Source organism: Stegastes partitus, unplaced genomic scaffold (assembly GCF_000690725.1).
Source record: "Stegastes partitus isolate 25-593 unplaced genomic scaffold, Stegastes_partitus-1.0.2 Scaffold973, whole genome shotgun sequence".
NCBI classification, from domain to species: Eukaryota; Metazoa; Chordata; class Actinopteri; family Pomacentridae; genus Stegastes; species Stegastes partitus.
Window position 1 is genome coordinate 222,992 of NW_007578704.1, and position 25,129 is coordinate 248,120.

Sequence of the window (25,129 nt, forward strand, 5' to 3'; positions counted from 1 at the left end):
TTTATCTCACTGCAACCAGGAGCAGCTTCATATCTTTGTACTGACTTTGGTTAAAATGTGGTTTCAACAGCTGAAACTCCTGAAAATTAGAAAATGTAAAAGGAAAGTAAGCCTGTCGGTAACTATTGTCCTTATCTCAACTTTAAGTTTGTTGAACTTGTTAATTTAGCTCAACTAGTTTTACATTTTCACAACTCATGACATGACTTTTACGTAATCACTCAAGTGAATTCTATTACAATGTACAGTTTCTATGTTTGCTGTGTCGCTGTAACTGTAAACGTTACCTCCTTTTCTTTCTTTCTTTCTTCTCTTTCTTTCTTTCTTTCTTTCTTTCTTTCTTGCTTTCTTTCTTGCTTTTTAGGGGAGATTTGTGCCTTTAAGATCTACGGTCAGGATGCTCCATTTGAGGCTGTGGTGTTGAACCGCACATCAGGAGAAGGAGTCCTGAGGGCCAGCAGCCCTGTGGACTGTGAGAGCCAGAAAGAGTACACATTTATTATCCAGGCCTACGACTGTGGAGCCGGGCCCAGTGGGGCGGACTGGAAGAAATCCCACAAGTAAGTCAAGCAGTGTATGATCATGTGTTGATGAAGAATACATCACACAACGTGTTTTGACTGCACAAATATTGCAACTATTTCCATTAACGATTAAGCTACTGATTATTTTCTCAATTTATCAACAAACTGCATCATCGCTAAATATCAGAAAAATAGAGGAAATAGTCCCAGTAGCTTTATGTACTTTGTCACCAACAGTTTAGGCCTGGCTGTATCTGAAAGTATTGCTGTTAAAAGTTTATCTTAATTCTGTCATTGTGCCAGTGTGGAGGCTTGTGTGACGGACTTCTTAAATGTCAGAAACAGACACAATGACATCATAGTCAAATGTTCGGTGCTGGTGCCGCTTGTTTTCAGGCAAAAGAGAGAAAAGGGTTGTTGCTTAACAGAGGCGTTTGGTACTTTCACAAAGTGTTCATTTAAATTCAAACTACGATCCTAGCCAAGTAGTTTTGGTACTTAAACCCAGAATATATTAGAAACACACAAACTGACACATGAATTTGTAGTTGTACATGTTTTTTATCTTTAGGTGCATACATTTGAATGTGCATTATTGTTTTCTTCCTTAACTTTAAATTAGTAAGAAAAAATACCGACATGATTTTGTGGTTTTTATTATAAAAATACCTTCATAAGTTGAACTAATAACTCCAAGCTATACAGAAAAACAACTATAAATAGATCTGGTCTTCGCTGTTTCTATTTTCTTTCTCCTTTTTTTTATTTTCTTTCATTCATCTGTGCTGCAGCAGTGACAGCTGACACTTGCAGATCTGTCTGAGGATGTCCTCCTAATGGCTCATCAATACACCGTGTGTCTGCATGTGTGTGTGACAGTGCGATGTATTTAGATTGACAGACGGGCAGACTGGCATGGACAGCAGCAAATCAAACCCACTGGTCCTTCAGTCAGAGACAAGACGCTGCTAAAATAAGCTGCTGCTTGGTACCAAAAGGGAAACGAACAAGACAGAGAGAGAGAATTTTATCAGCTCAGGGATCTGTGATGAATTTCTTTAGCGGAAGATGAATGACACGCGGTGTGCGAGTGTGTGTGCATATTTGTGTGTGTGTGTGTGTGTGTGTGTGTGAGAGACGTTATCACGGCATGACATTCTAAATAGGCCTCATTAAGCTAATGTCATTAATTAGCCAGATGTGCTTCCTCAGATAGACTGCGAGTTGTTGTCAGCGAAGGTCACCGGTGAAGAAAACTTCATGATGCATCTACATTATTGCTTCATTTATATACTTTAGTGCACAAATGTTATCAGAGTGCCGAGGTAATGTCTTCCAGAAGATGAGATTTTGTGTTTATGTGTGTTTTGGCATAGAGTAGAAGGTAGGAAAACAAGAAGAAGAAGGAAAAAAAAACAGGCAGTGAGAGAAATTAGAAGCTTGAAAAACAAGGTAGCTTTGCAAGATTTGCTGTGGGAGAGTCTGTACCACCAGACAAGCCTGTTAAATAAACGTTCAATGAAAATCCATTTCACAGAGAAAGACCAATAAACAAGAAGCTCTGTGTTTTTAACCTTTTAACCAACTCTTCAGTCCTGCATTTCTGGAATAAATCCATTTCCCCATAAGTAGCTCTGCCTTCTACTGGCCATACTGTTTCAGTCTTATTTCATTTCAGTTATTACCAATGACTTAGAAAAGATGTCTCCCTCTCTCTTCTCTCCTCTTCCTGTATCCTTACATTTCCTTTTCTCCATCAATCATTTCCATTCCACCATCTTTGCATATTTGTGTCCTTTCCCCCACACTGTGCTCCTTTGCTCCACCTTCCTTGTTTCACTTCTTCCTCCTCGCAGGGCGGTGGTTCATATCCAGGTGGATGACGTCAATGAGTTCTGCCCCGTGTTTCGGGAGTCGCTGTACAAGGCCTCAGTAACAGAAGGGAAAATCTATGACAGCATTTTACAGGTATTTAAAGTAGTCTGTGTTTCTTCAGTTAATCCTGTTATATTTTATTGTTAAAGACCTGCTTTATCGTGGTTAACGTGTCCATATAGTGGTTTTTATTTGCTAGAAGAGACATAATAAGTGAAATACGCAGTCTTTCATGGCTGAGCATTTTCGCCTTAAAAACTGATGATTTCACACAAAATCTGATTTCATCAAATCTAAGGAACCGACTGTCTGTGAACTTGTATTTCTCAGACTTTCTGGTTACAACATGTGTAATTGAAATACAAAATTAAAACTTGCCAGTATGTGGTATTTGAGCAGAATTGTAGGTGAGCTGGTGTGCTCGAGCTGCGGCAAGTAGAGAGGTGTGGGTGGAGAGAGAGGCAGGGATACTAGATGCATGAAAACTAAAGCAGGCAAATGTTAAGCGTTAGATTTAAGCTGTGTTAAGGACATGAAGGGGTTACTAAAGATGAGTTTTTAGGGGTTTAATCAGAAACATGAAAGATGAATTAATGTGGTTTAGCAACACCAAAAGGACTTTTTCAGGCTAAAAGTTAAAGCTACTGTCATTTTAATTTTAATGCTAGCTGTTGAACTGTTGAAGGAACGTGGATGTTGCTCGTTGCAGGTGGAAGCCTGGGACCAGGACTGCTCACCACAGTACAGTCAGATCTGCAACTACGAAATCGTCACTTCAGGGACGCCGTTTGCCATAGATCGCAACGGTGAGTGTCGCGTGCAAGTACGCGGGTTGTAGCCTGACTGGACGGTGATGTGATGAGGAGTGATGTGTGTGTCTGAGACGGAGAGCCTAGAATGGCAGAGCTCACAAACATTTTGTGTGCTTGAAGCCTTGATTCATGAGGATGTAATCACTTTGAATAGTGATTATTCAAACACAAAACTGTGAACCATGAGCAGTTGAGTATCAGTTCTTCTGTACATTAAAAAGCTAAACCACTACCGACAATTCCTTCTTCTTAACAGTGATTCATGTTATCACAATTAGACACCAGAACTGTTAGATGAACATAATTGGCTTTTTAGGAATTTACTGCGTGTCGCTTTTAGCCACTACATTAAGTCATCGTCACATATTCCAAACACATTGAATTCGACTTTTTTCGGTTACTCAACAAAGCAAAACTGAACCAGACTAGCTAATAAATGTACCCTGGTGTAAGATTGTATTGAGCTGCTGTTTTCCAAGGCTGAGAACGAACTGTAATTCTCAGCTTTGAAGACAAATTGATGAGATGTCCTTCTGGTGAAAGACATAAGAAACGTCTAGAAAATGGAGTTTGCTCTCTGCACTGAAACATGAAAAATGTAGCATATTTTACCAGTAAAAGCAGCGTGTTCGTGACTTTAGCTGTCACAATCAAGATCCTGTGCTTCGGTTATATCTGCAGTAGAATCACTTACTGAGCGATTTGCGTTGAAACTATGTTCAGTCTTCCTTGGGACGCATTTCTTGGGTACATTTCTAATACACTAAATAGTCTGCATTTTAATAGCAGTGGCATTCTTGCCTCACTTGAGCACAAACAGAATGGTTGATGTCTTGATGAAAGGAAAAAGCCATTCCTCGGCTGCACATGTTCTTCCTATGATCTCAGCCATTTGAACTTTGTGTGAGCATGAATAAGTTTTCCACTAAAGACAGACATGAGAAAACCCGCGAGGACTCGGACGACTTAGAAATAAATCATGGAAGAGTCGCTGGAAACCAACTTTGTGTGGAGGAATAATACTATTGAGGATTTGCAGTAACAACGTCAGATGTGCTTGTTTGTACGTGGCGGGATATTGGGACGGCGCAAGTCGTCTTTCTGCGGATATGCACGGTAAATGTGAGTATAGTATGAGCAGGAAAAAAGCAAGCAGACAGCTGTGAATGATTCCTTTTTATTGCAATATTGTTGTGAGCCATGAAGCAGCTTTTCATTAGTCCATAGTTCAACCTTCAGCTTGACAGATTCTTCTTTAATTTTAATTTGTGGCTTGTCGCCTGCCCTAGTTGACTGAAGTGCTGTATCTTATTTTTGATTAAGTGATATTCTGAGTACATCTGCCCATATGAAATTTCATCTTTGAGATTTGCGTTGCCTTCTCCCTGAGCCTACACAATATGCAATGTGAGCGCAGAGTAATCCAAACTGAGGGGAGACTGAAGGGTGTCTCTGTGTTAGATCAGACAGAAGCACATGCCGTTTTCTTTGCCTCTCTCAGGGTCATATTTATTATTTTGTCTCATTGCTTTTTGATTTTAACCTCCTGGTCTTTCTCCCACAGTATTTTACTGTAGTCTGGCTCATTCGATTTGATCTCCTCCGAGACACAATAATATTGTTTGGAAGTAACTTTGAGACTCAACATATTAAATAAACTTGCATTATAGAACAATGGTAATTTTGTGCGCTGAGAGACATACAAGAACAGATATAGAATATATATCATATATATAACTGCTGTCTTATGTGGAATTAACTGTTGTTTTAAAACAGCAAATTGAAACAGAACAAAGGTCAATTTGATTCTGAAACCTTCCTGTTTATGATTAGATAAATAAGTTTACAGTCAACTAGAAATACACGATTCAGAGCTCAGACGACTGCGTTTACAGTCAAAATGAGTTCTTCAGAACAGAATATCCTTTTGCTGTGAATTAATTACACAACACTCTGAACTGTTTGATTCACATTCAACTTGCTTTAAGTTACTTTAGAGTCATCTGTATGCTATGTATTGATAAAAATGAGAAAGATTAGCTTTTTATTCCCTTTCATTCGCTGACAGTGGTATAATTTGCAGCAGATTTTTCAGCCTGTCTAGACACACCTGCGATTCAGAACACCAAGCAGGATATTTATTCTCATATACACGCCTCATATTTACCACAAGGAGGGTAATGTGAGCACTGGTTCCCCTGAGCAGGTCATATTTTTGGAACATCATTTAATGAATACCTTGTTAAGACTGTAGTGACTGACCCAGATAGACTTCATTAACTGCACTTTTGTAAATATCTTTCTGTGTTATCCTTTTGAGATGTGAGGAAAAGTAGTTTGCTTCCTGTAAGCAGTCTTTTCTGAGATTAGGTGAGTTGTCTCACTGTGTTTAATTGTCTCTGTGTCCCAAATCCATATTAATTCTAGTCAGGGTTTGAGTAGGTTGGTAAAATGTGTTGATAGTTAAATGTTAGTTTGAAACATTGCAAAGTTGCAATTCAGTGCCACGTATTGTATTATTTCCTATTAGTCTAAGCAATTTTGCTGATGATCAGTAGTTGATAGTATAGTGGAATAAAAAGATAGCACATAGTATAAACAGTTAGTATGGAGCTGGGATGCAGCATCAGTTCGTCTGAGCTCATCCTCTCTCTGTATAAAGGACTGTTGTCACGTTCTCACTTGCAAGAATGCTGTTAGATGTAGTATAGAACAGAATATATCACTCAACAGAGGTATGTTATGTCTCACACAAAGCTTTAAATGGTATTCCAGCAATGTATTTATCCTCTGAACCCGAAGCAGTTTCTGGGCAGTTTCTTTTTGCTCCCGTCACATCTCTCACCACAATAAAAGTCCTGCACCTCTGTAGAAACAGACAACTCAAAACTGTCATTTGTGAAGCATAACAAAGATGTATCACCATAAATCATACAAACCTTCTTCTTAACATCATTCACCTCAGAAAAACTGAAAGCACCCAGAGTGGTACAACATTTTTTCAAAGTGCCCACAGATTGTTACCCATACTGGGAATTAATGTTGACTCTACACACTGTAGACCAGGGGTGTCCAATCCTGGTCCTCGAGGGCCACAGTCCTGCATGTTTTAGATGTTTCCCTCTTCCAACACACCTGATTCAAATGATCAGCTCATCATCAAGCTCTGCAGAAGCCTGATAACGATCCTGATCATTTAAATCAGGTATGTTGGAAGAGGGACACATCTAAAACATGCAGGACTGTGGCCCTCGAGGACCAGGATTGGACACCCTTGCTATAGACATTCTACTACTGACATTTGTAATTTCTTTCCATGCATAGGCACAGCCAAAGCTCAGCCAAGTTCAGCTGAAAACTATCTATTTTTGTCACAGGATTGTTCATGGCAGCTCAGTCACTAAAGGCTTTCTCGATTGTGTCGAGGAGAAAATAAATTTTAGTGTTTTACAGTCTGGTTAGTGCAAATGGTTTAGTTTTGGCAAATTTTTAAATGGCACACGCATTATAACGTTTTATTTAAATAAATATTCTGATTTTAAGCTTTGATAGGATAATGTGAAATTTTATAAATTCCAAAGAAAATTCGAAACGTTTTCTGACTGAATGGCACATCACAGTTAAGTAGTTCAAGGACTTGAAAGTTGAAAATCTGACTATTCTTTCTGTTTTACAGATTCTGGCTCTGATAAATGGCATAATTTGTGGGGCTTTAAAAAAAACAAAACCAAAGATAACATGCCATTAAACCCGCTGGCAGGTTTTGGAGTTCCATAAAGATGGGAGACTCTCAAAAGACTCATAGAAAAAAAATAATGGTTGAAGTCAGTGCAGCAAAGGTCAAGACATGCTTGTGGGTCAAGCTCCAAAATGTTGGATCCCACAGTATCTGTTATACCATTCATCTTTTATTAGACCTCCCTGTTTCCTAGATGTCCACTTCTTTTAAACCCCACATCTTTAGTTTATGAAACAGACTTTGTTTTTAAGCCTGTATCACCCAAATGACATCATACAGGACATTATACAATTGGAGAACTTGTATAAAATTGGGGACGTGTCCCTTTACCTATTAAGAGATAAAAACAAATCCTAAATCAGTGGGGTGTCTTATATCTAGAGAGGCTGATGTTAGAGGTTTCCTGCTAATAAGCCAAGAAGTGAAAATGTCCTGACAAATTGAATTTTAACCTCAGATTCTACCTGTTGTTGGATAACTGGCAAATGGTTGATATCCGATACCTTTCCTGTTACTGTTCACACCAGCTGCAGATCAAACAGTCACTGTAGGAGATTTTTGTAGAAACTGTCTGCCTCTGACCTCCTCGCCTTTGTTCCTCTGACAGTTCAACTCAGCTCTTTTTTTCTGTACTGCCGTGCTCTGAACTGATTTCCTTCTCTTCTCCGACAGCAGAGTGACAGCCTTTCATACAGCCAGGCCTCCAGATGCAAACGACAGAAATAGTTTCGCTTGTCCTTGTAGAGTTGGACACAGTCTGTGACTGCCATAACAACACAGAAAAACTAAAGTAGCTGTTCATTTAAGTCTTTTGTCTTTTGGTTGCACATAAACCCAACAAGGTTTTTGCATTTTCTTCCTCTGCCATTTATTTATGCATTTAGGATATTTTATTTTTGTTTTTCCTCAGTTTAAGCAACACCTTACTTGTAGCAGTTAGAATCTGTGGATCTCAGTTTTCCTCAACTCTTAGATGATAACATAGTCACACAAACCAAAACGGATACAGACATTGCAAGATACTGATAGAGAGCAGCTGAACAACAGACCACAAAACTCACATTTCGAATCACAACACGGCTCTGGAGTCTCAGATTCAATCACGATAATTTACAATTTCATTTAGCAGACGCTTTTATCCAAAGCGACGTACATCCGAGAGTAGATCACATTCATATACCAAGGGCGACAGGCTGCCTGCCATTGGGAGCAACTTCAGGTTCAGTGTCTTGCCCAAGGACACTTCGACTGTGGAGGGACGGGGGATCTAACCGCCAACCTTCCAATTAGAGGACCACCCGCTCTACCACCTGAGCCACAGCCACCCATTTTAGATCAACTAGCATCCAGATCAACTAGCAAAAACAAAACAGATAACAGATAGTGTCATGACTGTATCGTATATCTTGCTTTGTATCTTGTCCATGAAATTTGAGATATTCCTTGTATATTTTCATTGCTATTTGTTTGTCCATCTTTTTTTCTGTAAGAAGTGTGTAAAAACGCATTTTCATTGTTGGAGGACTATGATCTCCCAGTACACTTGTAGTTACTGTAGAAAGTAACAGCAGCCATAAAACTGTATTTCATGCTATGAGGGTTAAACTTTGCAATTAATCTGCAGCTCACTTGTATGCTGAACCGTGGGCTGGGATCTGTATGGTCTGTTACGCTACTAGTAGAAAGGAATAGAAAATAGAAAAATACAATTTAATATAAAATACTTTTTCACTCTGGGAGAAAGGATTCCTGACAAGCAGTGAACAATAAACATTCACGGACAACTAAATAATAGAAAACACAAATGTAACGTGTTCAAACGGCTAATGACGCTGATTAATCTGGAGCTGGTCTACGAATGTCAAAATTGTGTTTAGTAAATGACAGTGAAAATAAATGCTAATGATGGATTTATTTAAAGTTAGCTGGCAGTGTTATAAAATTATATTATCAGTTTATGTAACCTTGCCTCGAGGTAGTATCCGGGGCACGTTTGTGAAATCCACAGGCCTGTAGCATCTCCTCCATCTCATGCTGTTCTCCCACTGTTACCCTGGTGACAGATGAAGATAATCCATCATTGCAGTTTTACATTGACTGTTTACAGACAGGCTTTTATATTCAAATGCAGTACAAGGTTACTGGACCTTGAGTTTTCAGCATGAAGCTCCAATAAGTACAAAGAGCTTTCCTTCTTTTATTTATTTTTTTTTTTTGGTTTTGTTTTGGTTTTAAGGAGCAGTTTCTTTATCATTAAGTCAGTTTCAATTACCGCTCAGTGGAAAGTGTTTTGTTATTATTTATATATTATTGCGAAATAAGCAGAGGGGTTTATTTTTCTCTCTTGGCGAATAATCATAATTATATTTGCTGTGTTTTCGTTTCCTTTAGGTAACATCAGAAACACAGAGAGGCTGAGCTATGACAAACAGCAGAGCTACAAGATTATGGTGACTGCCTTCGACTGTGGTCAGAAGAGAGCGAAGGAGGATGTGGCCGTCCATATTGAAGTCAAGCCTGTCTGCAAGCCTGGGTGGCAAGGTTAGAGATAAAGAACCAGCTGCTAAATGGTGTGCACAATGCCTTAATTTGCCTAACAGTAAGTGACAGAAACGGACTTTTTTCTGTGTTGGTATAAATTGCATGTACACGTTGCTTAAATGTACTTAAATAGTAAGCAAAGCTATCAAACCTGAAGCAGGCAATTCAGTGCAGTTTGTGGGCATACCCTTCCTCGAGGGAATTCTATCTCATTTTAGAATGAGCGTCTCTCGAGGAAATCAGAAGACCTGACAAAAACCTCCAGAGGGAAAGTTGACTGGAGTGTGTGTGTGTGTGTGTGTGTTTTCCTCCTTTAACATGCCAGCAGCTTGGCATTCGAGTCAGCCCGTCTCCCCTGCTGCTTCACCTGTCAGCTCTGACAGCATCTCAGGAGTCAGGCTCACACAGGAATGAAAGAGGAAGACAGAGAAAGATAAGACGAGAGAGGGAAGAAGGGGGGGGCGATAAAGAAAGAGGTCGAAGGAACAGGCAACTCGAGGGAGGAAAAAGAGAAAGAAACTAAGTTATAGTGAAGGAAAGAGGTGATGTTTATTCTTCCAGCCTTATAAGATCTCAGATGTAGGTGGAGATAAACGACCTGGTCAGTATACATCTTACTATGCAGTTGTTAGGGAAACACTTGATCTCCTACATCAGAGTGAGTGGTGCTGTTTCATATCCGTGACCACATCCCTTTAACAGGTTAAATCCATTCCTGTCAGATTCGTATTCTTTTAGAGGTAAAAGGCGAATCAACGGCTCTTATTTATGAACTAACCAGATTATTTGCCATTTTCTAAATACACTGAAAATTATTTCATCGCACCGCTTTCTAAAGTATTTTTAGGACATTTTGAAGCCTTCATCACGGTAAGTGCAGCAGAGACAGGAAATAAAGAGGAGAGAGATGCAACAAAGAAACGCTGCAGTTCATCATCAGTGTCTTTCCTTCAAACCAACAACATTGCTTCTATCAAAATGAAAAGGAAAAGAAGATTTAAATCTCTGAATTTTATTTCTATTCATGTTGTAAAATCTGTAAAAATTATTATGAAGTCGATCAGTAGGACCTGAAATGTGTTAATGCTTTGTGATAAATATTATAAATGCATCTTAACACATAGAACAATGTCCATGACTGCCTTATTGTTGAAGCTTCATAGCGTTTTTTCTGCATTAGTTCAGATGGTTCCGTATCATTTTGCATATTTTAATTGAATATTGTCTATAAACAAAAATATTAATTGTTTAGTTTTTTGATTTTTGATTTTTTTTAAGTGCAGAAGAGAGCAAATAAATATTTCCAGCCCTTACTCTTGCTAGAAGTCATCACCTCAGGCTGCAGGTATAAGCTTCCACGTATCAGGTGCAGTAGCATCTTTATAGCCTGAGTTAGAAACAGGAGGCAAAGGAAGCCTGATTCTCAAATGTAAGCAAAGCGTTATTGCTGAGTGTGCAGAAACAACTGAAAGCAAACAGGACCAGCGCATCAATATTTTGCTGTTCTAGTCCCTCGTCCAAAAAAATGACAGCTGGACAGAAAGAATGTTTTAGAAAGTAAATAAAACTGGAGCAGTTTGATTCCTGGTGGAAATCAGGCTCTTGTCCATCTGATGACTACAGATCTTGGAGTTACCTCAACCACTCAGTAGAAATACAATTTAATCCAACCCGGGGAAGTTTCCAAATGTGGTTGTGGCACTTCATCTAATTTAAAGCAACACTGCCCTAAGTATAGGAACGAAATGTTTTTTAAATAAAGCTGTAACCTGGAGTTAGAAAGTAGTTTGAGATCATACATTTGTTTGCAAAACCTGGAAGTGCGCTCACTTAAACGCACAAAAGCTTTTACGTCCATTTTTATTCATGAGTAATTCATCATCTCAAATCATCAGGGGCCTTCTGCTCGACCATCTGATAGTTAAATGGTATCTGTGAAATGAAGTTTTTTAATGATATATCAAGTCCTTTGTGAGAGTTTTTTTTTTAAAGTGCCTGTCGACCCACTTTAAGCAGGTTTTTTTGCGCATTGAAATTTGAGGCTGTTTGTAAATGATGATATCTGATCCAGGATCTGAAACATTAGTCAAGTAGAACAAATAACTTCTGATTGTGAGTGAGTAAAAAAGAATTTTTTTTTTTTTTTTAATGAGGCGCTCATAAAAAGTCGCTTTTTTTTAAACACGCATTAACAAAAACATTCATGAACTGTGTGTAGTTGCATGTCGCAATAACACAAAACAAAACATATAGAATACTTTTTTCATGTAAAATACTTAAAAATAAAAACATACATAGCTGTTTGAGCAGGTATGACAGACGGTACTACAAACACAAAAATAATGGTAGATAGTGTCATTCAAGCAGAGCAGTTCTATGGCATTTTTTTCATATTGTAACTCACTCGTAATCAGTGATTATTTTATTTCCATAGATACTGTTTTTTAAACATAGCATGAAATTTCATGCTAGAAGTAGGTTGATGGTTAAATTCTTACTTAAAAAAAAAAACAACAAAGATCTTGAAAAGTATTTAATATCCATCCATCCATCCATCCATCCATCCATCATCTATACACTGCTTAATCCTCACTAGGGTCGCAGGGGCGCTAGAGTCACTAGTCCAGTCTATCCAGTCCATCCAGTCTATCACAGGGCTACACTTAGCGACAGACAATCAAGCACACCCACATTCACACCTACGGACAATTTAGAATCACCAATTAACCTCAACATGTTTTTGGACTGTGGGAGGAAGCTGGAGAACCCGGAGAGAACCCACACTGCACGGGGAGAACATGCAAACTCCACGCAGAAAGATCCCAGGTGTCCCCACCGGGACGTGAAGCGGCAAAATTCTTGCTGCGAGGCAACGGTGCTAACCACCGAGCCACCTTGCAGCCCAAGTATTTAATATATTTATTTAAAATTAGATAAGTATCTTTACAAATATCCATATTTTATGATGTAAAAATGGACAGATGGACCCCTATGTATATGTATCAATCCACCACAAATATATAGTCACATACACAGATATCCGCCTTCCTGCCTAATGGCATCCTGTAGGCTATAATAAGATGAAATAAAGTAGTATGAAACATCCCAGACGACCAAGCTTTACTGGGAATGACATTATACACAAGACCCATTAGTACAAAGAAATCACATAGTAAAAATGACAGTAATCCAAACCATTCAGGCTTTAGGAACATTCACTGAGGGACATATCTGTCAGCGCATCACTGTAGAGTCAACGTACTGACAGAGAGAGCAATACACTCTGACAGTTAAATGGCATACTGCTTTTATCTAAAGGTCATCCTCATGTTGTAGAGTTTAATGTAATAGAAATAAAGAGAAATCGTTTAGGAACAGAAGGGCGTGTGCTGTTTTTGATCCAAAACATACTGATTTACAGAAACATGAAACCTCTGACAGAAATAACATCTTGAAAGCTCTTCTAATTGCTAGCAGAGAAAAATTTCCACAATGGTTTTTGCGTTCCAGATGGTGTCACAGTGATATCAAGTCACTGCATTTGAATCTGACTTGCTCTCGTATCCTGCTAACATCCTCATCAATGCTGCTTTATTCTTTTATTTGGCTTTTTAAAGAGGCTGTACTGGAAAAGCACCAACCCATGTGCAGCTTTATGTAAAACCATTAAGCCACAGCGATGAATAAAACATAATGCAATGATGCTTTCAAACCAAGCCCTCTGCACATATCACCTTATTTATCGTCTGCGTGTAAAGGTCAGCTGTGCCTCTGCAGCTGCTTTTTTTTTTTTTCAAGAAATCTCTTTGGCATTAATCGAGGCTCCACCTCCCCTCTGTCTTCTGCTCGCCTACCTAATCACAGTCTGTTTCTCTTTTTGTGATTTGTCTCGGGAGACTTGATATCATATTGTACAGGCTTTGCAGGAGCTACCAGGTGTTCACCCCTCCACACACACACTCTCACACATTCAGGGTCGTGAATCCCAATACAGTCTGTCAAGTACACATTGAGTGTAAGCATAACACCTTGGTAATGAAAATACAACACCTGGCAATGGAACAGGCTGTTACAAGCACAGCAGCACCTTTTCTTTTTTTTTTCCCAGAGACCTCACATGTTATTGGCCATTTCAGTGGCCCCTCTTGACTTGACGCAGGTCAGGATACGACCAAGCAAACTCCAAGCTTTTCAGTCGCCAACATGTGTGGTTGCTCGCCGTTCTTTTCATCCACGTTCTCATTGTAGCCTACCTACAGTCGACTATAAAGTTTTATTTTGTCTAGAAAAAGAAGTGGCATGCAAGAGACAGCTATACCAAAAAAAATAAATCTGTTGATGGGTAGAAATAGACAATTTTGTTGTCGCACTTCAGTGAAATCAAAATGCGTTGGTGTCTCAGCGTTTCTGTAGGATCAGATTACTGAAAGTACTACTGTAAAATGTTCAAGAGCTATCACATTTTTGAGAGGTGAGAGTGAAATGGAGCACTCATGAGGGGCTATTTTACGTTCAGTACAAATAACATGATGTATGATTCACTTCTTATGTAATAAAAACAAAAAAGTCATTCAGATAACTAGAATCAAACAATCTGGCATATGAAACATTTCCAGTTTTGTTTTACATCCTATTACCTGTAATTTCAACTTCAAAGGCAAACTATTCCAACAATTTTGATCCTTTCAGGTTGGAACAAGCGGGTGGACTATGAGCCAGGAACTGGGAGCAAGCAGCTCTTTCCCAAGATGCATTTGGAAACGTGCGGTGGTCCGTTGTCTGGGGTGAAGGCCATGGTCGAGCTGCAGACGAACCACATCGGGAAAGGCTGCGATCGGGAGACGTACTCCGAAAAGTCTCTGCAAAAGCTCTGTGGTAAGTAAAGTGACAGACAAAGAGAAAAAGGAGAAATTAGTATTATTAGAAGTGAGGATGAGAAATGTTCTATTAAAACAGCGAGGTGATGGAAAGCTGTGAGAGTGCAAAGGGTGGTCATAATAATGAGAGACAAGGAAAATTTTAATTCAAAGAAGAAATTACCCCTTGACATCTTAACCCTCTTAGTTTATTCGTGAGCCAATTTCCAGTTAATCCCGAAGTCTTTTATTTATTATTATTTTAGATTTAATTTTCATTTCAGAATTTCATAGTGTGTGACATTATTAAAGTCACATTTATAGCCTGGAACAGAACATATACATTATGTGTGAATCTCTTGACAGCCTGTGAATCATACTTTTATTAATTAATGCCCAAAAGGGTAAAGGCGGATTGAATTAATTTGCTCATTAGTAACAATAGAAGTTTATGTGTTTTTAGTATTTTTTGATTTTTGAAACTTGCAGCTTTTTTAAAAGTATAAGTAAAAGAAAACTTTACATCTACAGGGTCCAAGCAGATCTTATTTGAAATGAGTATAAGGCACATACTGACAGTGTAAACGTATAAGTTGCATATCAGTACATTTAGTTGGTAATAGTGATGCACAGTATTAAAATTTCTGGCTGATATCGATATCTGATATTAAGATTTCTGATATCACCGATAACCGATATTATCGACGTCGATATTCAATTTTTGTTCACACGGAAAAGTGAGTGTAAGTAAGCACTGTGAGAACGTGAAAATTGTTCAGAAGAAGCTTGTACCAAATATCACCACATAGTCTTCATTAGTACGTAACAAAAGTAAAACATATTTAAACATATTTTAAAGTATTTAACGTTCAAGTCCAGGACCATTTAAGTAATAACATCAGTTAAATAGCAGTAATATCAAATGTAGAGATGAAGGCACTAATGTTAGACAATCATTGTTTTTTCACTAAATTTGTTCATCGGACCGATACTGATATATGGGGAAAAAACCCAAATATGGACCGGTACCAATGTGGTCATTGATATATCGTGCATCCCCAGTTAGTAAGCATGACTATGTGACATAACAAACGCTCAGGAATTTCAGATAACAGCGAATATATTACACATTCATGAACATTCGCTGATGTATACTGACATCCAGGAGCAGTTTTTCTGACTCTGCGGAGCCCGTTGACACCGTTGCATCGTCTGATTGACACATCCAGGTGCAGCATCAGGCAGTACCGACCTCCTTCCTGCCCCCAGCCTTTCCACAAACTGGACAGTGTCTCTGCTGACTGACAGTGGCAGAGACAGTGACCTTATCTACAAATTTGATGGACGTCAGGCCGCCAATGTCCCAGATCACGTGGTGCCCCAGAACCTGACGGACCAGTTCACCGTAGCAACGTGGATGAAACACGGGCCGAGTCCAGGGCTCAGAGCTGAGAAGGAAACCTTACTGTGCAACTCTGACAAGACAGGTGAGGAAGTCATTCCACATAATGCTCACTGTTGAGATTCAAAATTGCACAAATTAGATGGAAATTTCGAAAGTGAAACAAAAAATCATTATAGATATTTGCATAATTTGTACTTTAGGAGTAGTGAAAACCGCTGATCCCTAGTGCCCTTTCATGAACACTCATACTTACATACCATAAGCATACCATGTTCACAAACTCATTTCAAACTAACAAGATAATTAGGCTGAGACTGAAACCCACAATGGCAAAAGCACTTCAAAACTTTTTTCCCCACTGCACGTCTGAACTGAGCTGCCTGAACTGTGTAATTAAACAAGCCATCTGCACATTGCATGCACTCACAATTGTCTCACAGATGGCTTATTAGCTTAGGAAATGCGTAGTCTGATCTTGTAATGGAAAACTGCAGAGTGGTTCATTTTCGACCACCAGAATCTTTTAAACAGTTTTATTCAATTGTAAAGTTTTGGCTTAAGGAGGTGAATGGTGCCAAAAGACTCGATGTGAGGGCCAGCTTAGCAATACTGGGCAATAAAATAGTCACATATTGAAATCCATCATTATTCTGAGTATGTGAGGTGGTTTTAGGAGGTGATACACAGTATGCATGAGCCAAAACACTATTGCAATAGTTTTTGTGCCATTACCTTGATGAGCCATGTCAGAATAAGCAATAAACTCTCTCTAAATTAAAGTTGGAAGTTGACAGGATTGCCTCCTTAGGTTTGTTATGCATGAAACCCTGAAATGCTAAAGGCACTGATGTCTTATTTTGCTCATGGTATGTGAATATAGAAAACACCATATGGACATGTAGGCAAGGTAAAGCTTGCTTTATTACCTAAAGGGATCTTTAAATTTCCCTAAAAATGTTGTGAAACTCATATTTATCCAACACTGTTTTGGTATTTAGCCAAAAAAAAATTGTATATTTATGTTGGAGAGATGTATCTAAAATTCATACTGGGATGGAATTTGGTAAATGATATCTTGGGACAGTAAACTAAAAATGATAAAAAATCACTCACTGCCAGGGGAAATGGTTAAGAATTCATAAGTAGCCTCTGGTAGACATTCTTAAAGAACAATCCAATGTTTTCTCAGTAATGTTCTTGTCTTTGTTTTGCACTGCAGTTTTACAAATGTTTCCATTTTTTCAAGACTTAAGTTGATTCCGCATATCAGCCCTAAACAACACATAAAGGCAAACACTGGTGTCGCACTATAAAATTGTGTCCATAGTCCAAAAATACACTCATGCAAACAGAATGCACCAAGACCACACTCACTGACCATTTCTATTATTCTGACTGGACCCATTTGAAGTAGCTAAAAAAGTTTTAGTCTTTCAAACAGCTCGAGTTAAGGACACTTTTTGGATTTTCTATAAAATCTTCATATTACTTCCATAAGAAAACCTTATGAGGATGTGCCACATTCACTGTGCTATAGTGTATGATTATGTCTATATCTATATCATTTGTTTGACCACGCATGTCGTGATCTTCCTGTTGCAGAGATGAACCGCCACCATTACTCCCTGTATGTTCACAACTGCCGCCTGGTGTTCCTGCTCAGGAGAGATTTCACTCAGGTCGACACTTTTAGACCTGCCGAGTTCCACTGGAAACTGGAGCAGGTGAGGAGTGCATGTGTGTGTCGGCTCGTCTGCGTTCTATTTTAGTGTGATCATAGATTCAAGGGGATTTTCTACAGCAGGTGAAGGGCTATCGTTATTTGTGTAGTGAAGGGAGAGACTTTCCATTCTAATTACCAGAGGCCCTCCATCACTTTCTTGTGCTCGCTGCAGGAGATTAGACAGTAGAAGACACCAGTACCCTACACACTGAGAAGTGTAGACCAAAAGTGGAAAGTGTGTTTAGTTATGGGTAATAGCTCACCCAGCAGCAGATGTCTATCTGTCAAGCTTCTGGAGAGTTGTTGAACTAATTTGCACTGAAGCTTTGTGTTTCAGTCCTGCAGAGAAGCTTTGCATTGAACGGAGTTGCATCATGTGGCTTTGCTGTTTTTTTTCCCACTGGAGCTACCCCACAGATGTGCACAGTAGTGTTGTCAATAACCTTTGCGTTGCATAAGATTCACTGCTGGCAGGTATTTTATGAAAGATAAAAAAAAGGAAAGTTTCAGTCCCTGAAGTGACATCTGCTTTTGCACCTTCCCTTGAAGACTTTGTAGTGCGGGGTCAGAGTTGTGACCGTGGAGCTGGCAGGTTTAAAGGTTTTACTCAGGAAGGTTGAATGAGACTCATCCGGCTTCCCAGTGTCTCGTCACCGTAGCTCTGCAGGCAGTCACTAAGTAGGGAAAATCCTACTGTAAAAGAAAAAATCAAATCCCCCGAGTCCTAATAATTTTGATGATAAGCCAATGAACTCTCTTGCAGGGGAAACTCCCATTTCCACAGACTCCCCCCAGCTCAATATAATAATGGATGGTAGATGTAAATCTAATCTAATTGTTTACCCTTGGGATACAGCATATATCCACCTCATTCTGAAATTATTAGAAAAGGTCTCATAATTATGGCAAGCTCTCAGGAGTTTCTGCTCACTAAGCAGATTATGAGAGATTTGTATTTGGCCTTTTTCTGTCTGTGTCTGTGTGTCTAAACATGACTTTTGGTTAGGATGTTTATCTGCAGGTTTATATGGAAGTTGTAATAAATAAACATTCTATCTCGTGTGAGTGTGTAAGTAGGTATGTAATCACTATGTACGTGTATACGAACAACACAGTGCTTTCTGGACACTGTCTCTGCTCGTGCCTCCTAGCCAAATAGTTGTTTTTTGCAGGTCACAGGTACAACAAAATGTATTTTTCTCATGTGCCCCTTCCAGCCAGGTAACTGTTTGTTCAGGTCAAAGGTAGATTGAAAAGTGTTTTCCTCAGTCCACTGTTCTTTTCTCTTGAGGCCGACGGAGGTGGATGTGACAAAGAGAAGGGCAGCCGAGTGGCAGAATGCTAAGTTTTCTTAGCAAACAACCTCAAGACACAGCCTTATTTCCGCCTCGCTTGTTCTCATTCTCTCTGAGAATCCTATTATCTTTTGCCTATTCGTCCTCTCTCATTGTCTGCTACGCACATACATCGTTCATGGATAGTGGGGATCCCATTTGCCCCTTTAGTTGGATCTTGTAAAAGACCTCGTAGGAAGCAGTGCAGTCAAAGAGAATCTGTGATGATGTTACTCACCAGTACAAATCACTTGTGCAGAGACTCTCATTAAATATGAATGGGAGCTGGTCTGAAATACTAGAGGTTAACAAGAGAAGGGCGTAAATGAACAGTGAAGGAAAAAAACTACTCATGTCCTGATTCTCTTGTACTGCTTATTTCTGTTACTTCCTGATTTTTTTTTTTTTTAAATTTCTTCATCAAATTACTGACCGTGCACTTAACCACTGGTTTTGCCTGCAGGTAGAAAAGGAAGCACATTAGTTAATTAAACTGTTTCGAAGAAGTCGAGAAAATGTGCCTTGCCGCTGGATTGTATTACTGGCAAAGAAGAAAATGATGTCTAACTCTTGAAAATTGATTCTGTGTTCTAGTCAAACATTTGCGCAAAATGGTAAGTTTAGAAAGAGGCCACGTCTCTGTGAATCTAAAGAACTGGTATCAAAACCTGATCTGTGCCCTGGAGGAGCAAATAGTATTTCATGCCAAGAAGAAGTGAGCATCAGCGTGTTTGAAATGCTCCTGCCGTCTACAAATCCAAACCCTCTACTTGGATTTTTTGCACATGCCACTTATAATGCATCAAATAACAGTGTGAAAACAATTTAGAAATGTGAAAGCAGCCTTAAGTAGTGATGAGCCTGCAGAAAATAACTACCTGGATGTGTTGCTCCCTTAAAATTTTCAGGGGATTGTAGTTTGTTTCGGTTCGTTGTTTAGCTGAATGGGCTGCACCTTTCCTGTTTTGGTTCACTCTTACTGCTCTTAATAAGCTAACAGCAGACAGACACAGTGGCAGGCTGGCTGGTAAACATAGTGACATTTAGTATCTTTAGGAGCCTGATGTTTCCTTCAGTTTTAGGAAGAGACCAAAAACAGAGTTTAACTAAGGGGATGCAGTGAATATTGAATTAGGAGATTTGAAACTAATAACAAAATGTTGCATTCGAAATACTGGACGTGTAACTGTCAAGACTGGCCGCATTGATTTCAAAAGGTTAAGATGTGTCAGCTGTGTGTCGTAAATGTGTTTAGTTTCATCTCAAATCTATCAACACATTTCAGACTGAACTAACTTTCCTGAATGAGCATTGTCACTGGCAGAATCAGTAGGTTTTAGCCTATAAGTAGATTTTACTGACAAGGCCTTGTTTTATTTCTTTGTAGAAGCAAATTAGAACACAGCAACAATCAGAATCCGAAGGCTCGGTTGCAAATGACAGGTTGCTTGTCCTGAACTGAACCAACTAAAGTGCATTTAAAATAAGGCTTCGAAAGAAAAGTTCATGCGTTACATAACCAGCGTCTGTGCTGTCACTCTTTGACTGAATTGAACAAAATGACTCAAGCTGAAGGGATTTTGATTTCTATTGTGTTTACAACTCATTTCCGCTGCCCCCAATGGCCCAAAAGAAAAAGAACAAAAAAAAAAGAGATTTATTACAGGTTTGGATGAATGACTGTTAATGAACCACGATAATTAATAAATCCACTGACATTCCTCTTAATTGTACATTATCAGATTTTATTGGCACAAGGGGCTATTACTGTTACTGTTGATGGTCCATAAAGTTCACCACATAGCTTCCAACAAGTTCTAAGTTATATCTCTTCTAGATGAGATGGTTTCACGGACTTAGTATTGCACTTGCAGGCTCACCGGAAGATACAAGAAAACTGCCTTTTTACCTTTGTGCTGTGGCACATACGAGTCAGCTGAATTCAATTCCAAAAGTAGATAATAAAAGTAAGTAATGTCTGTAATCGCTGCTATATTGTGCCCTATTTCCACCTGTCTTTCTTTCGCACTTCCTAACCTACTATACTGCATGTTATACAGTTGAACACATATTAGTACTGCAGGCTAGAAATGATTATTCTGTATCTCAGAGTACTTATGGACTAAGCAGAGGGTGAACTAAGAATAGGCGCTGCTCCAGTGCCTTGCGCTGCATAATTAGGACAAGAGTAGTAGAGACTGTTGAAAAGGGGAATGTGGTAAGAGGAAGAAGAGGTGGCTGTGGGGTGTCACAGATGCTTCTTACTGTCCTTGTTCTTCCAGCACTTAGAGAGGACACTCAATGGCTTCCGCGGCAACTCCATTTAGCTCTATTGATTTTGCAATTCTCAGCCCAAGAGAGGAGGGGTAGAATGCGATGAACGGAAGCTGGCAAAGGGAGAGTGAGAGAGAGAAAGACAGGCTTCCATTTTCAATGTCGATCAAACACTCTGAAGGAATGTCACGTCTGACAGAAACCTTAACGCACGCATCTACAAGCACTGGGTTATTTGTGAGTCTATATGTGCACACAACCGCACACACACACACACACACACACACACACAGGATGCCTATTTTCCTCCTTCTTTTTCAGTCCTGGTAATGGACTAGAGGATGAATCACTCCCCTTTGCGCACATTGTTCACTCTCCTTGAGTCTAGAGGGCCTATCAGTACAATCCAGCTGTCCTAAGGATATTCACTCACCATCACAAAGTCCTATACAAATCAAGGTTCACTCTCCAAATACCCTGTAAGCTGGGGATGGTAGAAATGTGTCAGACATGTAATCAAAGTCATAAAGCGGAGGGGGCATGGGGGAGAAAAAGATAGGTGCTGCCAAAAATATCCAAAGGAAGACAAACAAGAAGTCATTTTTCCTGTCTGGACCTACCGTTAGGTTTTGAATGGCGTTATTGGTTTTCCCAATGTGAAGAATATAATGTGTGTAATGTGGCATTTATTTAAATTTTATACAAAATCCTCATACAAAGATATGTATGGTAGCAGAAGGGTGAGAGTTGAGGCCACTACCTGGTGTTTTTCTCTGCTGTGGCCTGAGATTTGAAAAGGATTAAAAGATTGTTTCACATCAATCTGAGATAACTGCACAAATGACAGGGCTGGCAGATCCCATCTTCTGAATCACAGACAAACTTTGCAGTTTCACCCATTATTACACTGTTCAAAACTTCTTGCAGGCCCCCCGCTATTTATCATTTATGTCTGAGTTCGATTTATAGGAACTAGATGCTGGAGAAGAACAAAGCACTCCCATCGCTTGTCTATAAAGTATCTGCAATTATCTGCCTTATCTGCCTGCTACCACCATGCATGTTGTGCCACGGCTTTTTCTCTGCCCTGCACTGATTATAAGCCTCCTTTTCTTTCCCCAGAGATTAATTGGATGGTGTAGGTGGTGGTGTTTGTGTGTGAGTGTATCGCCTCTCTTGCTGTTTGTAGTAGATACCAGGGTGTATTGAAGTGCCGAGGCAGAGAGTGATTTGGTTTCATCTCACATACAAGAAACTAATAAACGTCTGAGATCAGTTTAAAGCCATCTGCAGACATGCATTCATGCATCAATGCTCAGAGTCTTCCGGATGCTGTTCGCAATGGTGTGTGTTACAGCATGTCTTTAAATGTCAAAGCAAAAGCATCTGGAGCGAGAATACAAGAAGGAGCTGTTTGTTTACCATGTAGGTGAAAATGTGAATAGATCTTGTGCTAGACAGATCACACGTTTCAACAAATCTCCTTGATGTTACATGCTTTTTGTTTTTTTTTATGAGAAAATCCATAATTTCTACTAATGTGCGTTGTGTTTTCTCTGGTTTTCTGTGTTTTCTCCCTTTTCAACGTTAATAATATTTGCTATGAATCATCCTAATTTTACAAGTCATTCCAGCGCAAGAACTCGTGCTTGGGAATAAACAAGCGCAAGTTGCCAACGAAACACGCGTTTCCTCTTTGCTGTGAGAACAAAACAGAGGAAGACAGAGAGCAACGGAGAAAATGTTGAGCTTTGCCTCTAGCTTGTACATTTTCAGGGTGTTCTTATTTCATTTCTGGCCTCTATTTTTCACATGGCTTCATTTCAGAGCTCAGCTGGTCTTTGCTTTAGGTGCTTCCTGTGTTATTCCTATTTAGAGCAGCAGCTTCTCACCAAATGTAAATGTCTCTGCGATGTGTGTGTGTGTGTGTGTGTGTGTGTGAGACCTGAGGGTGATGGATAGTAGTAGTATGTGTGTGTAATAGGAGGGGTACTTAATGCTGCTTATTGTGCACTTAGCATACATGCTGAGTGCACTACATAAGCATTTAGTCAGCATACTAATGTACTGACAACTTGCTTCTTCCTCCCCTTTATTTTATTTCATTTTCCCTCCGTCCCTCCATCCGTCTGTCTCTCTGCTTGTCTGTTCTCCTGTTTTTCTCACTCCCGGCTTCACTTGAGATAAAATAAAGGCCTCTGTTGGCCGCAGGATAGAACTTAAATAATTCACTGATGTTATATTGCTTCATTAACCAAATTAAAAGCAGAGAGAATACAGAGGAAATAGAAAAAAACAGATAAAGAGATTTCAAACATTCTTCAGAAAAACATCATCTTAAAGCAGACATTTGACTTGAAGTGGCTGACGTGTTTGGATTCTTTTTAAGGTCTCACAACTTTCCTTGTTTGGCTTTTATAGTTGTGTCACTGACATGACTCAGACATAGTAGATAGCTTGACTTAAACACTGATGCAACTTTAGATAAATGTGCCTTCCTTTTCCATAACCTTTTATTTTTTTTACTGGAAAATATTTCTGCCCCAATAGTTTGCCATGTCTTACATTTTGTCCTCACAGAAAACTATTTTGTACAGAAAGATGTGTGTTACGCATATGCTGTTGAGTTTGCTAGCAAAAAGGTTCTTCTTTCTTTCTTTCGCGTTGTATGATATCATTTTACCATCCCATACTGACATATGCAAGGCTGGCATCAAAAATGCTGTAGCACAACAGTGGCAGAAGAGAGAAGATCAGAGGTGGGGAGAGGCGAGGAATGGGAAGAGTAACAAAGGAGATGAAAAGAGAGGGGGAGGTAAGAGGAAGTGATGAGGTGGAGGTGGGGATAAGAGGGAAGGGAAAGACTGAAGAAATTAGTTCAGACAGTCGGGCATGGAGGACAGATGAGACGAACAGGAAAGGAGAGTGGTGGCACATAAAAGCAAAGCTAGACGTTTCCTAAAATGATGCTGTGAATGCTAAACTCACAGAATGTAAGCAATCAGTGAAACAATCAGCTTGCATTGCCAATCACCGTGCTATGTCATTATATCCTTTATGTAATCCAGAAGACAAAGATTAGTGGTTGAAGCGGAGCCCTGTCAGCTGATGTTCATCACAAGAATTGGATCAGAACACCATCATATCTATTTTGTAAGGAAGACTCTCTGCATCCCAGGCTCCAGTGCATCAAAATAAACTTGACCTTATTAAAGGGCTTCTCTGCAGCCAGCAGAATGTCCTCATTATTCTGTTTATGTCAGCACATTTAAAATGCACTAATGCCATCTGTGAATAAGGGGGTTGTGTTTGGTTTGGGCTTCTCCCCAGCAAGGTGAACATTATTCCTTTCTGGTTCAGTAGTTTTATATATGTATGTTGCACAAAAAAAACCAAAAGATTTGCAACTCCGTTATCCTTAGTAGTTGGTCAAATGCAGAAAAAAGCAGCATTTAATTGTTTTGCCAGAGGTCCTTTGGGTGAAAACCTAAATTCAGTCCCAAGATTGTGTCATGTTTTCTAGGTCCAAGAGGCTGCTAAGATCTTCCTTCTTTTGTGCTGATGTATAAGATGTAATAGCCTCTCGTAAATACGCCGTGGCAGATTTTTGCAAGATAGACGGGCTTATCTCTGGTGTTTTATTCTCAGCAATATAACACCGCTATTGCATGGTAATATACTCAACAAAGGGAGTCTGGCTCAGTAAGGTCGGATTCAGTCACCAGTGTCTGCAAGATGACCCTTTATCAGAAGTGGAGATGGGTACACTAATATGAGAATATTGTGAAAGTGTCTGAATGCCAACTGTTCAGTCCTAGATCCTATCCAACACAGTCATGATATAAAAAAAAAAAAGAAAAAAAGAAAAAAAAGACATAATTTTCAGAACACTTAAAGGAGGACTCTATATCTTTCATTCTAGCGATATAGCACTCAATGAAAATAAAGCCTTTAATTAAATCACTGAATGACTGAGAAAATGTGAAACTTTTGATTCTTTTTTAGGTTAAAAAGACAATTACTTCAAACATGTAGGAGGAGGACAT

General features: G+C 39.3%; 1 protein-coding gene across 1 annotated transcript in view; it reads left to right on the plus strand.

The window, feature by feature from the left end:
* The window catches only part of LOC103366750 (calsyntenin-2-like), a 162,016-nt gene that overhangs the window by 109,205 nt on the left and 27,682 nt on the right, over positions 1 to 25,129 (plus strand). Inside the window, exons 3-9 of the mRNA XM_008294568.1 lie at positions 365 to 560; positions 2,381 to 2,492; positions 3,109 to 3,205; positions 9,342 to 9,491; positions 14,181 to 14,366; positions 15,577 to 15,834; positions 17,355 to 17,476. Coding sequence (XP_008292790.1) covers positions 365 to 560; positions 2,381 to 2,492; positions 3,109 to 3,205; positions 9,342 to 9,491; positions 14,181 to 14,366; positions 15,577 to 15,834; positions 17,355 to 17,476 — 1,121 coding nt within the window. The remainder of the gene's footprint in view (positions 1 to 364; positions 561 to 2,380; positions 2,493 to 3,108; positions 3,206 to 9,341; positions 9,492 to 14,180; positions 14,367 to 15,576; positions 15,835 to 17,354; positions 17,477 to 25,129) is intronic.